At 45.8% G+C, this 17,061-nt stretch overlaps 1 protein-coding gene and 1 non-coding gene across 2 annotated transcripts in view; one reads left to right on the top strand and one right to left on the bottom strand.

Annotated features, from left to right (window-relative positions):
* The window catches only part of SLC22A14 (solute carrier family 22 member 14), a 46,623-nt gene that overhangs the window by 19,458 nt on the left and 10,104 nt on the right, over positions 1-17,061 (top strand). Inside the window, 5 exon segments of the mRNA XM_017965953.4 lie at positions 13,639-13,834; positions 13,837-14,153; positions 14,833-14,936; positions 15,139-15,293; positions 16,546-16,714. Coding sequence (XP_017821442.4) covers positions 13,639-13,834; positions 13,837-14,153; positions 14,833-14,936; positions 15,139-15,293; positions 16,546-16,714 — 941 coding nt within the window.
* On the bottom strand, positions 11,066-11,175 carry LOC118149011 (U6 spliceosomal RNA). The gene has a single exon (XR_004736186.3). It is a non-coding gene; the product is annotated as a U6 spliceosomal RNA (small nuclear RNA).

Genomic DNA, 17,061 nt, shown 5'->3' on the forward strand with positions numbered 1-17,061 from the left:
CTTGTAAAGCAGGCCTGGTGGTGATAAAATCTCTGAGTACTTGCTTGTTCGTGAAGGATTTTATTTTTCCTTCACTTATGAAGCTCAGTTTGGCTGGATATGAGATTCTGGGTTGAAAGTTCTTCTCTTTAAGGTTGTTGAATATCGGCCCCCACTCTCTTCTGGCTTGTAGGGTTTCTGCCGAGAGATCTGCTGTGAGTCTGATGGGCTTCCCTTTGTGGGTGACCCGACCTTTCTCTCTGGCTGCCCTCAGCATTTTATCCTTCATTTCAACCCTGGTGAATCTGATGATTATGTGCCTTGGGGTTGCTCTTCTTGAGGAATATCTTTGTGGTGTCCTCTGTATTTCCTGGACTTGAATATTGGCCTGCCTTGCTAGGTTGGGGAAATTTTCCTGGATAATATCCTGAAGAATATTTTCCAGCTTGGATTCATTCTCTTTGTCACATTCAGGTACACCTATCAAACGTAGATTAGGTCTCTTCACATAGTCCCACATTTCTTGGAGACTTTGTTCATTCCTTTTTGCATTTTTTTCTCTAATCTTGCCTTCTCATTTTATTTCATTGAGTTGATCTTTGACCTCTGATATCCTTTCTTCTGCTTGGTCAATTCAGCTGTTGAAACTTGTGCATGCTTCACAAAGTTCTTGTGTTGTGTTTTTCAGCTCCATTAATTCACTCATATTTGTCTCTAAGTTGTCCATTCTTGTTATCATTTCCTCAAATCTTTTTTCAAGGTTCTTAGTTTCTTTGCATTGAGTTAGAACGTGTTCTTCTAGCTCATGGAAGTTTCTCATTACCCACCTTCTGATGTCTGATTCTGTCATTTCATCACACTCGTTCTCTGTCCAGCTTTGTTCCCTTGCTGGTGAGGGGTTGTGGTCCCTTGTAGGAGGTGAGGTGTTCCAGTTTCCGGTGTTTTCCTCCTTTTTGCACTGGTTTCTTCCCATCTTTGTGGATTTATCCACCTGTCATTTGAGTAGTTGCTGACTTTCTTATTGGGTCTCTGAGTGGACGTCCAGATTGTTGATGATGAAGTATTTCTGTTTCTTAGTTTTCCTTCTAACAGTCTAGCCCCTCTGCTGTAGGACTGCTGAGGTCCACTCCAGGCCTTGCTTGCCTGGGGAACACCTGTAGCAGCTGCGGAACAGTGAGGGTTACTACCAGTTTCTTCTTCTGCTATCTTGGTCCCAGAATGATGCCCACCAAATGTCAGTCTGATCAGTCCTTTGTGAGGTGACTCTTTGGATATATGGGGTCAGGGAGCTGCTTGAGGAGACAGTCTGCACTTTATAGGAGCTCAAGTGCTGAGCTGTGAGCTCCGTTGTTCATTCAGGGCTGCTTGGCAGGTACATTTAAGTCTGCTGCAGCAGAACTCATAAAGCCTTTTTTTTTTTCCTGAGGTGCTCTGTCCTGGGGAGTTAGGGCTTTATTTATGAGTATCCGTTGCACTGTCCTGCCCAGCAAGGAGGCAGTCTAGTCACTGCCTGCTTGCAGAGGCTATGCTGAGCTGCTCTGGGCTCTGCCCTGCTGCCATGGGCTCTGCCCTGTTGCCATGGGCTCCACCCTGCTGCCCTGTGTAATTCCCTGTAGTCCTGTTTATATGGGTGTGGTTAGAGCTGCCGTGGCGATGGTGGCCCGCCTCTGTAATGGCAGACTCTCTCTGTTATGGCGGGTTGCCTCGGCAATGGCGGGTTGCCTCAGCAACATCAGGCTGTGTCAGCAATGGCAGAGTACCTCCATAGGGGTGGAGTGCCTCAGTAATGGCGGACATCCCTCCCCCACCAAGCTGCACCGTCCTGGGTTCAGCTGTGTTTGCCATGAAACTCTGAACCCTGAGTGTTTCCAATTGCTGTTTTGTTTGTTTGTGTGGGGGTGGGGCCTGCCACGCCTGATCACCTGGCTCCCTGCCTCAGAGCCCTTTTTTTTTTTTTTTTAAAGTTGAGCAGTTGACTCTCTCCCAGGTGTTCCAGTTGCCTGCTGAAAGGGCACCGGGATCTGTGTGATTTCCTCTGCAGCGACCCACTGTGCTGGCTGAAACAACGTCGCTGCCCGGGACTCTCCTGGCCTGGCTTACTGTTTAAGTCCTGTTTAATCAGATGAATGTGCTAATCTGCCTTCCCATATCTCAAATTGCCAGTTTAACAGGGCAACCAGACCAATGTATTTAGTACAAAGTGCCACTGCACTGTGGTGCCAGCCCAAACAGCCGCGCCAGCCCAAACAGCTGTGCTGGTGGCCCATGGGGCTCCTACACCTGGGAATCTCGTGGTCTGTGGGCAATAAAGATCCATCTGGAAATGCGGCATCCACTCACCCTCTATACTTTCACTGGGAGCTACAATTCTGAGTTGCTCCTATAGCACCATCTTCTTCTCTCCCCCCAGTTTTCCATTTTTAAAAATTGTATTAATTTGGCCGGGTGCGGTGGCTCAAGCCTGTAATCCCAGCACTTTGGGAGGCCGAGGCGGGTGGATCACGAGGTCAACAGATCGAGACCATCTTGGTCAACATGGTGAAACCCCGTCTCTACTAAAATTACAAAAAAATTAGCTGGGCACGGTGGTGCGTGCCTGTAATCCCAGCTGCTCGGGAGGCTGAGGCAGGAGAATTGCCTGAACCCAGGAGATGGAGGTTGCGGTGAGCCGAGATCGTGCCATTGCACTCCAGCCTGGGTAACAAGAGCGAAACTCCGTCTCAAAAAAAAAAAAAAAAAAAAAAATTGTATTAATTTGAAATGATTTTAGGGTTTTAAAAAAAGTTGTGAGGCTGGGCACAGTGGCTCATGCCCATAATCCCAGCCACAAGATGGGAGGATCACTTGAGACCAGGAGTTCAAGATCATCCTAGGCAACAAAGTGAGACCTCGTCTCTACAAAAAATAAAACAATTAGCCCTGTATGGTGGCACACACCTATAGTCACATCTTCTCGGAAAGTGGAGACAGAAGGAGTGCTTGAGCCTAGGAGTTCAGCTGCAGTAAGCTGTGATTGCACCACTGCAGTCCATCCTGGGTGGCAGAGTGAGACTCTATCTCTACAAAAAAAAAAAAAGATGCAAAAAAATGTTCACAGACTTCCCATTCCTTCTACACCCAGCTTCCCCTAATGTTGGCATCTTACTTATCTAACCCAGAAAATTAACACTGACACAATACTATTAACTAATCTATAGACCTAACTTGAACTTGGCCAGTTATCCCACTGACGTTCTTTTCCAGGTCTGAGATCCAGCTCAGGATCCCAACTGCGTAGTTGTCATGTCTTCTTAGTCTTCTATGGTCTGAGAAAGTTCCTCAGCCTTCTTCATGTTTTGACACTTGAAAAGTACTAGGGAGTTATTTTGTAGAATGCCCCTGAATTTGTTTGGTGATGGTTTTAAAAAATTGTCCTTCCACTTTTATTTTAAGCGCAGGGGTACATGTGCAGGAAGGGCAGGTTTGTTACATGGGTAAATGTGTGCCATGGTGGTTTGTGCACAGATCTGCCTGTTGCCCAGGGGTCAGCCCAGCATCCATCAGCCATTCTTCCTGATGGGCAGGGATGCCCTCCCTGCCCATCAGGAAGAATGGCTGTCCCTTCCCCAACACCCCTTGTTTGGCCTTTTCTTGTGATCATATCAAGGCATGTCTTTCTGGCAAGAATACCTCAGAAGTGCTGTCATGCCCTTAGTACATCATATGCAGGGGTGTATGATGTTATCATGTCCCATTACTGGTGATTTAAATTTTGATGACTTGGTTAAAATGGTATCTGCCAAATTTCTTCACTGTAAAGTTATTATTTTCCCCTTTGTAAATGATAAGTATCTTACGGTGAGATGCACTTTGATACCATGTAAATATCTGTTTCTCACATTTTCATCCTCTAATCTTAATATTCATCAATGATTCTTGCCTGCAGCCATTATAAATGCTGCTTGCCTAATGGTGACTTTTGTATTTTCATCATTTTTTCTGTACTTATTACTGTAGAATTCTACAGTAAGGAAGAGCTGTCCCTTTCATACTATTTATTTGGTTATTTATTTATATCATTACGGACTCATATATTTATTCTATGGATCATAACCTATTACTATCATTATTTATTTTGTGGCTAAAATTGTCCCAGATTTGGCTGCTGAGGATGCCTTCAGTCTGGCTCCTGTGTTCGATGTGCCCCATCACTTAAGGGTGCTTTCTTGCTTTCTGGTACCAAAAGATACTTTATAACCACCTTGCACTGTCCCTTCTCTATAGGGCTGTTGGGCCCCATAGCGTCGTGGGGTGTTCCTTATGCTGTGCTGAGGTGCAGGAACTGGGAAGTAAAGAGACAGGACACTGAAGAACTGGTGAAGAGCCGCTGGACTTGGGGGGCCATGCAACCTGTGAGTGGAGATCAGTGAGAGCTCCGAATGCCCAGAAGCGTCTGTATTTCTTAGGTACAAGCAGGGGGCAGGGTCGTCAGTGAGGGCATCATTTATAGGCTTAGTAATAGGGCATACATAATCACATGAGTCACAAGTGAGGGGGCCACCTCATTATGTCACCTGGGCAGAGAAGTGGGCCATGCACAGTAGGGGGCCATGCTGTGTGCAGTAGTAGAGGGTTGTGTACAGAAAAGGGGTCCATCTCCATTAGGTCACTGAGGCAAGGAGGTGGGCTGTGTGCAACAGATGTCTTGTGCAACACTTCTTATCTGGGGGCTGGAGACTTCAAAGGATTTCCAATAGAAGGATACTGTAAGCCAATGCAGTGGGAGCTGACAGACTTGTGCTCCTCTCTTAAGATATTTATGGGAGGATGATTTGAGCTAGCACAGAAGTGAGAAAAGACTGACAGGGTGTACAGCCTCCATGCCTGGTCACACCAGAGGAGTTCTTCTCCCTCGGTTATTTCCAGGATCTCAGGCCTGAGGCCTACTTTCCACAGGAACTGGATGCAAGGCACTACAACTCCTTTATCAGGAGGAGAGGCTCTTGCTCCAAGCCTGCCATATGGAGTATTTCCTTTCAGGCAGGGACGCCACCACCTGGGTCTTTGGTTCTTGTCCTGGTCTGGCTGTTTTCCCACGTACTGCTTCTGTTCTGTGACTGCTCTAGGCATTCCTCCTACTACAAACTACTATGTGGTTATATGGAAGGATTCTATAATGCCCATTGATGATAGACTGGACAGGGAAAATGTGACACATATATACCATGGAATACTATGCAGCCATCAAAAATGATGAGTGCATGTCCTTTGTAGGGACATAGATGAACCTGGAAACCATCATTCTGAGCAAACCAACACAGGAACAGAAAATCAAACACCACATGTTCTCACTCATAGGCGGGTTTTGAACAATGAGAACACATGGACACAGGGAGGGGAGCATCACACAATGAGGTCTGTTGCGGGGCTCTAGGGGAGGGGCAGTGGGGGGTAGAGAGTTGGGGAGGGATAACATGGGGAGAAATGCCAGATATAGGTGATGGGGATGGAGGCAGCAAACCACACTGCCATGTATGTACCTATGCAACAATCCTGCATGTTCTTCACATGTACCCCAGAACCTAAAGTGCAATTATATATATATAATTATATGTATGTATAATATATATAATTATATATATACATATATATATAAAGAAGGATTCTATAAATCAGCACTAAATGTATCAGTACAGCTCCGACAACAATACCTATATGATTATGTAGAACTAAGTATGCTAGATGTGTTAAGTATGTTTATACAAGCTAGATATATGTAAGCAGTAAGCTATACTTCAGATACTAATACTATAAACTACTATATGATTGTATATGAAGGATTATATAAAGGAAATAGCTGAGTAATAATACTATAAACTAAGATATTCTTCAGGCACGAATTGTGCCTGGGGTCTGGACAGTTCTCCTTCCTCAGTGCCCATGGGGGATACTTCTCCAATCCTGGAATCAACCACTTCTCCAAAGAACCCTGTTTCTTTTATTTAGGAACCAAGATCTGAGTACTAGGTGTGCTCATTGCTACTAAGCTGATATTTTTTCTAGGCCATCTAGTGGACAGAGCTAGAAAATAGACATGTACACATTGTCTGTCTGTCTGTCTGTCTATCAGTCAATCTATCATGAGTCCATTCTGGCACCTTTGGTTCCATTACAACACCACAGTCTTTATTCTAGTCTTCTCCATCGTGCGTGTGTGTGTGTGTGTGTGTGTGTGTGCATGTGTGTGTGTGTTTCTTTGTTTTTTAGACAGAGTCTCACTCTGTCACCCAAGCTGGAGTGCAGTGGTGCCATCTCGGCTCACTAAAACCTCTGCCTCCTGGGTTCAAGCAATTCTCCTGCCTCAGCCTCCAGAGTAGCTGGGATTACAGGTACATGCCACCATATCCAGCTAATTTTTGTATTTTTTAGTAGAGATGGGGTTTCACCATGTTGGCCAGGCTGATCTTGAACTCCTGACCTCAGCTGATCCACCTGTCTTGGCCTCCAAAGTGTTGGGATTACAGGTGTGAGCCACCGCACCCAGCCTCCCTGTCCTTTCTTATAACTTTTTTCTCTAACAGAAACCTAGCACTTATTATCTACAGTATAGTTACTTATTTGCTTATATAGAGCATACACTCAGTTTCAGAACTGCAAATCCATCTCTGTGAACAGCAAATTTGCTACGTAGGGCAACAATACTTGTGTACAGTTCTTTTCGTTGTTGGCTTTACAATATGTAGTTGATACACTATTTTTCAAAGTGACTTAGGTTAGCCCTCGTCTTCCCATCCTTTTCAATGCAGTTCTAATGGTTATTTGTATTACGTTAGGTTTATTTGCTGCTGTTTGGATTACTTCTGTGTACAGATTGGTTTTAATTAATTACTTATTTGGGGATGGGGCGTATGTGAAACCTTGCTAAGGTTCTAAATTGAGAATTCCACAAAAAGCTACGCTCAGAGAACTGTCCCTCCCCTCCCATCCCATCTACCCCATTCCATTCCCTCATTCTTCTCGCCCATTCCCACCCACTCACCCCCAGAGATAATCAATCTCATTAGTTTGTGACTTATCCTCCTGTGGCTTTTTTCACAAATGACCAGATATATGTATATTCCTACATCCCCTTTTATTACATGAAGAGCAGCTTACTAGAGCTACTCCAGCATTTGCTCTCTTCACTTTCCAATATGGTCTGGAAATCATTCCGTATCAATGAATAGACATTTTCCTCGTTCTTTTTGACAGCTGCGTAATATCACTGTGTTTTGAGATGGCCTCACCCTGTCACCCAGGGTGGAGTACAGTGGAGCAGTCATAGCTCTCTGCAGCTTCAGTCTCCTGGGCTCAAGTGACCCTCCTGCTTTAGCCTCCCGAGTAGCTGGGACTAACAGCACGCACCACTACACCTGGCTAATTATTTTATGTATTGTAGAGATGGGGTCTTATTTTGTTGGCCAGGCTGGTCTTGAACTCCTAGGCTCAAGCAGTCCTCCTGCCTCAGCCTCCCAAAGTGCTGGGATTACAGGTGACAGGCACTGCGCCAACTCTAGTGTTGCACTAAGTGTTTACCCAACTAGTCTCTTATGTATATGGATATTTAGGTTGTTCCCAATATTTTGCAATACAATCAATGCTGCTGTGCAAATAATCTTGTACACATGTATGTTCTTATTGTTGAAAGTGTGTCTTCGGGGTGAATTCCCAGAAGTGAGATTGCTAAATCAAAAAGTAAGTGTATACATGTTTTTTAGGGGTATCGGTGGTCTGTAGGGCTGCCCCCAGTCCCTGTGATTCACCAGAAGCATTCATGGGCCTCAAAAGTTATTATAGCGCTGGGTGTGATGGCTCATGCCTGTAATCCCAGAGTTTTGGGAGGTCAAGGTGGGCAGATCACCTGAGGTAAGGAGTTCGAGACCAGCATGGACATATGGTAAAACCTTGCCTCTACCAAAAATACAAAATTAGTTAGGTTTGGTGGCATGTGCCTGTTGTCACAGCTACTTGGGAAGCTGAGGCAGGAGTATCAGTTGAACCTGGGAGGCAGAGGTTGCAGTGAGCCATGATCACACCACTGCATTCCAGCCTGGATGACAGAGCGAGATTCTGCTCAAAAAGAAGTGATTATATACACTACTACAATTTATTGCAACAAAAGGGTACAATGCAAGGTCAATAAGGGGAAAAGGCACATAGGGTGGAGTCTGGAGGATACTGGTATTATCTTCTCCAAATGAAAGTACACAGGACGCCCTTACTCTCCCAGCAGTGACCTGCAACAGCCTGTTTGAAGTCTTTTCTGCCAGGGACTCTCTCTGAGCCCGAGAGCTCAGCATTTTTCCTGGGGGTTGAGCATGAAGCCACACAGTGCCTTTGTGACTAACCGTAATTACTGAAACTTCATTGCCCAGTTTCAGAACCCAAGCAGGAAGGCTGTTCAGTATAAGACATGAGCTATCTGGAAAGCTGGTACACCATGGCTGACACTTCCAACCATGCCAAACATTCTTTTTAAACTTATTTTTAGAGATAAGGTCTTGCTCACTGCAGCCTCAAACTCCTGGGCTCAAGCTATCAGGAGTGGCTCAGCCTCCCAAGGGGGCTGGGACTATAGGCATATTCCATCATGCCTGGGTAATTTTTTATTGTTTATTTAGAGATAGGGGTGGGGATGTCTTGCTATATTGTGTAGGCTGGTCTTGAACTCCAGACCTCAACCAATTCTCCCGCCTCAGCCTTCCCAGTGCTGGGAGTACAGGCATGAGTCACTGCACCTGGCCCCAAACACTCTTAAAGGTAGCACAGAGAACACTCCAAAAGTTCAGTTCCAGAGTCAGCCAAGGATGAATCACTCAAGCAGTTCTTTCTGAGCATGTGCAAGACGTAAACATATCAGGGCGTCTGGGTTAACTCATTCTTTCTTATCAGGTATTGCCAAATTGTCCTTCAGAAAGGTTGTACCGGTTTGCCTTCCCATGAGTAATGTATGAAAATGCTTGTTTCCCCACAGCCTCATCAACAAAATGTGCCAGTGTGATAGGTGAGAAATGCTATCATAGTATTACTGTCATTAGCATTTCAGAAAATTTTGAGTGACTTTGAAGATTTTCTTACTGAGTGGCATACTTCCACAAATTACGTTTACAGAAATGCAATTGACTTTTATGTACTCACATTATTAGCAGCTACCTTGCTAAGCTCTCCTCTTGTTTCTAGTTATCTGTAGATTCTTTTGGATTTTATTTTCTTTTAAATCTTATGCCTTTCATTCTCTTTCTTATCTCTTATCTCACTGCACTGGCTAGGGCCACCCAGTATAACGTTGAGTAAGTGTGGGCATCTTTGCCTTTCCTCTGATTTTGAAAGGGATACTTTTAATGTTTCCCTTTTAGGATTTTTTTGGGAGGGAGATAGTTTTTGTTATTAAATCAAAGAATTTCTCATTTTTCTTAGGATTTTTCTTTAAAAATCACAAATTGTCAAATTCAATCAAATGCATTTTCTGCATCTATAAGCATGATCATATGGTCTTCTCCATTGATCTATTAAGTATTGATCTATTACTTATATAAGTATTTATATATTTTATAATAGTAAAACCATCTTTGCATTTCTGGTTAAAACTGTTTTTAATTGGCCATGCATGGTGGCAGACTGCCAAGGCAGGCAGATTGCTTGAGCTCAGGAGTTCGAGACCAGCCTGGACAACATTGCAAGATCTTGTCTCTACAGAAAATATAAAAATTAGCCAGGTGTGGTGGGTGTGCCTGTAGTCTCACCTATTCAGGGGGCTGAGGTAGGAAGATTGCTTGAGCCTGGGAGGTCAAGGCTGCTGTGAGCTGAGGTTGTGCCACTGCACTCTAGCCTAGGTGACCAAGTGAGACACTGTCTCAAAGATAAAATAAAAACTGTCTTTACTGTGATATATTTTTCTCTTAATATGCTATTAAATTTGATTTACTGACATTGTATTTAGAGTTTTTGCATCCATTTTTATTAATAAAATATATCTGTGATTTCCTTTATTGTACTGTACTTTTCTAGTCGTGCTATCAGAGTAAAATTCTTTGGGAGTATATATATTTTCCTATTCCCTGAAAATAAATTGTATACATGGGAATGATCTGTCCCATGAAAGTTTGGTAGTCTTGTTTTCTAATCTTGCCAAAAGAAAAAATAAAATAAAATAAAAAAAAAGAAGGTTTGGTAGTCAGGCACTTACTTTGTAAGAAGATTTTTTACTTCTACTTTAATTTAGTCATTATAGAACTTTTAAGACTTTCCATTTATTCTTAAATCTGTTTTGAGTAATTTCGTTTTAGGGATTTAATAATCTAAGTTTTCAGATTCATTGGTATAAAGTTGATGTTAGTATCCAGTTAATATTTTCAGTCTTGCTATATCTGTATATTCCTTTTTGCATATGTAAAAGACTTATTTGTACCTTCTGTCTTTTAAAAACGTTTTTACATAATTTCCCTCAAGGTTTGTCTATCCCTATTCAAGGACTGACTTTGAACTTTGATTCCCTTTCTTATACTTCTGTTTCTAGTTCCTCTATTTTTGTCGTGACTTTACTCCCTCCTTCCTCTACTTTCTTTAGATTTATTCCTTTGTGTTTTTTCCCACTTCCTATAATGGGTGTTTAGTTGATTAATTTTCAGTCTTTACGATTTTCTATTATAAAGCACTTAAAGCTATAAACTTCACACAAGTACCACTTTTTATACTGCCCATACGTTTTGATATGTTATGGTTCTTATTATCATTCATTTATAAATATTTGTAATCTTCCACCGTGATTTCTTCTTTAACTTGTGATGTATTCACAAGTTTTTTTTTTTAACTTAAAAACATATGGAGTTATCTCTATCTCTATCAGCTCTATCTATCATCATTCCATGCTCATGGGTTAGAAGACTCAATATCGTTCTTAAGATACAAATTCTTCCCCACTGTAGATGCAATACAATCTCAATGATTATATTTATCTAATACAATCAATATTTGAATTTGCACACGTTTCCCATTTTGACTGCTCATTTTTTGCATCTCCAGCTGTCCTCCAGAGACATTTTCCTTCTTATCTTTTATTTATTTATTATTTAAATATGAGCCCTTCACAAATGTGTGTGTCGTCCTTGTGCAGAGGTCATGCTAATAATCTTCGTTATATCGTTCCAATTTTAGTATATGTGCTGCCAAAGCCAGCACCCTTTTTTCTTTTAAAATTTAGTCTTTCTTCTCTTTTCTCTTAAAAGTTTAATCAAATCAGGTCTCTTGCTTGTGTGTTGTCTCAATTTCTAGTTATCTCTATAATTATCTTTTTTTTTTTTTTGAGATGGAGTTTCGCTCTTGTTACCCAGTCTGGAGTGCAATGGCGGGATCTCGGCTCACTGCAACCTCCGCATCTTGGGTTCAGGCAATTCTCCTGCCTCAGCCTCCCGAGAAGCTGGGATTACAGGCACGCGCCACCATGCCCAGCTAAATTTTTTTGTATTTTTAGTAGAGACGGGGTTTCACCATGTTGACCAGGATGGTCTCGATCTCTTGACCTTGTGATCCACCCGCCTTGGCCTCCCAAAGTGCTGGGATTACAGGCGTGAGCCACTGCACCTGGCCTATAATTATCTTTATTTTACCCTAGCTCTTGAGAGACAATTTTGCTGGGTATACATTCTAGGTGGTCTATAATTTTCCATCCACAGTTCGAAAATATTCTTCACTCTCCTGGTTTCCTTGTTAACTTTCGTCGTCTTGGTCTCTTTTTTTTTTAAATACAGAGCTTCACTCTTATTGCCCAGGCTGGAGTGCAATGACACTATCTCACCTCACCACAATCTCCACCTCCTGAGTTCAAGTGATTCTCTTGCCTCAGCCTCTTGAGCAGCTGAGATTACAGGCATGCACCACCACACCCAGCTAATTTTTTATTTTTAGTAGAGACGGGGTTTCTCCCTGTTGGTCAGGCTGGTCTTGAACTCCCAAATGCTGGTGATCCGCCTGCCTTGGCCTCCCGAAGTGCTTTTTTCTTTTTTTTTTTTTTTTTTTGAGACAGGGTCTTGCTCTATTACCCAGGCTGGAGTGCAGTGGCATGATCATGGCTCACTGCAGCCTCAACCTCCCTGGGCTCAGGTGATCCTTCCACCTCAGCCTCCTGAGCAGCTAAGATCACAGGCACATGCCATCAATCCTGGCTAAGTGTTTTTTTTTTTTCTTTTGTATTTTCTTGTAGAGACAGGGTTTCACTGTGTTGCCTAGGCTGGTCTTGAACCCCCGGGCTCAAGCGATCTACTTGCCTGTGCCTGCTTCTAATGGGAGACTGCTGAGGCTGTTCATTAGTCAGTGGCCTGTCTTCTCTCCAGCTGATTTTCAAGATCTTTTCTTTGTCATTGGTGTCTTGCAGCTTCACGGCAATGTGTCTAGCCGTGGGTTTATTTTTATTTATCCTGCTGGAGATAAGTTACATTTCCTGGACCTAAGAATTTGTTTTAAAAGTTTTAGAAAAGGTATTCTTTTTATTTTTTTAATGCTTCCCATTTCTTCTTGTGGGCTTCCAATTAGATACACATTAAATCTTGGACCTACCAAGTTTCCTGACCTGTCTCTTGCATTTCAGCAGTTTATTCCAGTTCACTGATACTTTGTGTCAAATATAACTTTCTCTTAGCGTTTTCATCTCAACAAAGACAACAACTTGCCATTCAGCAAGCTTTCATTTTTAAAAGTTCCTCATCTTCCTTCCCAAGGTGTCTGCTTTTTCCTGATTGTTGTTGTAAGTTCATTTTTGTATTACAGCTTTCATTTCCTTAAAAAGTTCATACAATAGCTATTCTAAATTTTGTATCTGACACTTTGAACATCTGTAGTCTAAAAGTCTGTGGTTTCTGGGTTCTGTTGACTCTTAGAGCGGCTTGCCTTCTCAAGGTGCAACGTCTTTGCTTGATGTTCATCTGTAAGAATCTTGCAGAATCAACTTGAAGAAATTTTCCTGCACAGAAGACTCGCTTCTGCCTCTGCTCGGAGCCAAGGGATGCCCCACACCAGGAACTGTTAGGCCTGTTGAGGGTTTGGCTCAAAACAGAGTTTTAAGCTTAATATCCCCTTCTTGCTGCTGTTACAAGACACTTACAGTCAGTATCGCTCCCCTTCCTCCTTCCCCGTGCCTGCCTTCCCAGTTTGGCTCCTGCTCTACCACTGCACCAGGGCACGAGCCTTGGTGACCCACCTTGGTGGCCCAGGCTTCCAGCCTTCCACCTTGGGCCCAGCTGATGCTGATGCAGACCTTTATTTTTGAAGAAAAGATCCCTAGGGACCTCTCCTACCCCTTGTAAGCCCATTGGTGCCTCAGGGTGTGTAAACAAAAAGTTTCATTTGCGGAGAAGTTGCAGGAGACAGTTCCTCTTCCTCAGAGCTTAGTCCTTCGTGACAACAGCAGCACAGCATTTTCTAAAACATTAAAAATCTTAATTATACCAAAAAACCTGGATGGTTGGGTCAGTGGGGAATAAATCCTATTAACTAAGAAAGCAAGTGAGGGAACTACTGAGAAGGTCAAGGTTGGACTCCAGATTGCTTCAAGCCAGAGGCCAATTCCTGGTCAGTGGCTCCCATGCTAGTCTTGATGTTTAGGAAGTGGTGTCAGCAGAGACTGAGCTGCACACTTTCTCTGGACAGATGGCAGGAGAAGAGAACTTCAAGGAGGAGCTCAGATCCCAGGATGCTCCCAGGAACTTGAAGGGGTGTGAAGCAGCAGGGCATCCATATTCCCGGCTTCTGAAGATGCTGTTACGCAGATTGAGGGGTGTCACCACCAAGCAGGATGACAAGTTTGCCAACCTCCTGGTTGCGGTGGGGGAGTTCGGCACCTTCCACTGAGGCTGGTGGCCCTCACCTTTATCCCCAGCATCCTGTCGGCCTTCTTCACGTTTGCTGACCACTTCGTGTTCACAGCCCAGAAGCCCTATTGCAACACCAGCTGGATCCTGGCAGTGGGCCCCTACCTGTCTGAAGCTGAGCAGCTGAATCTGACCATACCCCGGGCACCCAACGGCAGTTTCCTGACCTGCCTCATGTACCTTCCTGTGCCCTGGAGTCTGGATTCTATCATCCACTTTGGCCTCAATGACACAGACAGATGCCGAAATGGATGGATCTATCCTGACTCTAAGAAGTGATAGCTGATCATTGAGGTATGCCTTGTCCTGGGTTGTCTGTAACTACCCCACAGGCTCAGAGTTGTGCCTCCTACCCTCACCGAACAGATGGGGAAACTGAGGCTCAGGGATGGGAAGCAATTGGCCTGAGGTCACCCTGCAGAGGTAGAGCTTGGGCAGAAAATGAGGGTTCCTGCTGCCTAGCCCTGGTTCTGCCTATCTATAGAGTACATTTGGGGTAAAGACAGCAGTGGCATGGCAGGGTAGCTGTGGCTTTGCCCTTAGAACTCACAAAAGGTAGGGCTCAGGGAAAGAAGCAGCTTTGATCAGGCATCTCTTACAGGGATTCCCAACCTGAGCTGCCATCTAGGCCCTTCATGACACAGACCAGCCTAGTGTGAGTCTGCCGGTGGGGCCTAGCACCTGCCTTTGGGAAAGGGTCTGCACTGACTCCTGCCTTTGCTCAGTTTCCCACTCCATCCCCACACCTCCTGGCCTGTGCCTCTGGTCACTCTCTCCAGGCCCAGCTCTCAGGGTGGAGCCTGTGCGGGATGGGTTGCAAAGGTAATAGAGCAAAGGCATCAGCGGATGCACGCTGCACCCAGTTACCTGCCCTTCCCCAGGTCCCCTTGGCCTATGGGCCTCACCCTGGGGTGAGGCTCAGTCTCTGGACCCAAAGGGGTGCCCGTGGCCGATCCCTGTGTCTGACCCACAGTTTGACTTGGTATGTCCCATGGAGCATAAGGAGGACACCCCGCAGATAGCGTTCATGGCAGGGCTCCTGATAGGCTCACTCGTTTTCTGGCTCATAGCTGATAAGTGAGTCCCTGGGAATTTCTGCTGGTCCCCGAGCCGCCCACCTCTCCTCATGGCATTCAGGGTTGAAGTGTCAGGCTGAGGGAGGTAAAGGTAGGGGTTCTCCAGGAGCCCATGGATGGCTCAGGGCCTGGCCCAGGTATATCCGGCTGGGGTCAGCCATGAGGTCCTGTTGCTTGGTGCAGCCTCCCTTTGATGCCTGTAGGATGGGCTGTTTCCCTGCCATCCTGCTGTCGCTGCTGGGGCTGATCATCTTCGGCTTCAGGACAGCCTTCGTGAACAGCTTCCACCTGTATTTGTTCTTTCACTTTGCCGTCTCGCAGTCAGTGGTGGGCTACACCATCAGCAGCAGTTCTTTGGGTGAGTCTGGACCTCAATGGGCAGGGTGGGGCGGCACAGGGGCGTGGCGGCATAGGCGGGTGACAAGGGGGCGGGGCAGGACTGCAAGAGGGCGTGGTGGGGACGTGGCAGCATAGGTGGGGTGGCAAGGGGCGTGGCGGAAAGGGGGCTTGGCAGCATAGGTGGGAGGCAAGGGGGTGGGACAGGGCTGCAAGAGGGCGTGGCCGGGGCGTGGTGGTGCGGGCACCTACTGGGAGCCCACAGGACCCCAGGCCTAATTGGGCAGGCAAAAGTGTAAGGGATCTCCTCTCCTGGCTGCCTGGAGTTGCCAGAGAATCAGTGCCCTGGCTGCCCTTCCATCCTCATCCTCCTTCCTAACTCCCTCATACCCCACACCTTCCACCACATACTCCTTACGTACCCCCAAGTCCCATGGGTTACCCTTATTGAGCCCTTAAGAAAGGCCAGGCAAAAAAAGAAGAAAGAAAGAAAGAGAGAGAGAGAAAGGAAGGAAGGAAGGAGAAAGAGGAGGAAGAGGAGGAAGAGGAAGAAGAAGAAAGAGAGAGAGAGAAAGAAAGAAGAGAAGGAGGAGAAGGAGGAGGAGGGGAAGAAAGAGCAGGCCGTTGCTAAGCCCTTTATATGCATTTCCTCCTGGCATGCTCTCTTCGGCCGGCACTATTCTATTACTCCTTCAGCTGAGGCGGACACTTGAGCCTCAGAGAAGTTTGCCACTTTCACAGAGTCACACAGCAACTAAGTGAAGAAGCTGGGACTTCAACCCAGGCCTATGAGATGCTAAAGCACCCAGGGCAGCCTTATAGCTGCAGCTGCGAGGTTGCTGAGGGTGTCCTGGCAGGAGACCCTCTTCTGGTTGGGAGCCCTAGGCTTAGATAGCCAAAGCACAGACACACTCAGAGCAAAGATGAGGACAGTGATGCCTGGCCTGGCTGTGCGTCAGCCTACATGTTGGCTCTTGTGTCTTTTCTATGAGAGGCACATGGTCAGACAGGGATGTGCAGAGGGAGCAGCCAGGTGGAGAGGGTTGGAAGCTGCGTATGATTGAGAGCTCAGGCAAGGCTATGTCCTGGCAGAACAGAGGCTCTTCCGGGCTCTGAGGGGCTGTGTCTGGACTCAGTGCAGAGACAGGCAGAAGCAGCATTGCCTGATGTCAACTGTCCAGAGCAGGTGGGGATACCCAGGAAGGCTGGATGCAGGGGCAGCTGTGGGGACCCTGAAGTGACCATGGTTTTGTCCTCTCTGCCTCTCTGCACAGCCACTGAGTGGCTCATGGACGAGCACCGGGCCCATGCCATCATCCTGGAGCACTGCTTCTTCGCCGTGGGGACTGTGTTGCTGAAGGGGATCGCCTATAGTTTTCCCCACTGGCGGCTACTGTTTCTGGTGGGTGGGGTGCCTGCGTTCCCCCTCATCTCCTATATCTGGTGAGCAAGCAAGTACAGGGCATGCACAGGGCTGGGTCTGATGGGCTGGGTGTCGATGAGTGTGGAGGGTCCTTGAAGCTGTGGGAGTGGGTGGGATTTCCCCTGGGAGAAAGTGCATGTGGATGGGATGAGATAGGAAGGCACCAAGGGCAGAGCCTCCAAACCTCAGCCTTCACCTCCTCCCCGACCCAGAGAAGACCCTCCAAGAGATGTCAGACAGGTGGTCAGAAAAGCAGAAGGAGGAGTGTTGAAGGCCAAGGGTATAAGGACAAGGGAAGGGTCAGAGTTGAAGGCAAGAGGGGTGTGTCTGGGGAAGGGCCCCCCAGCCTTGGTGACCTTCTGGAGGT

Source organism: Callithrix jacchus, chromosome 17 (assembly GCF_049354715.1).
Source record: "Callithrix jacchus isolate 240 chromosome 17, calJac240_pri, whole genome shotgun sequence".
Taxonomy (NCBI): domain Eukaryota; kingdom Metazoa; phylum Chordata; class Mammalia; order Primates; family Cebidae; genus Callithrix; species Callithrix jacchus.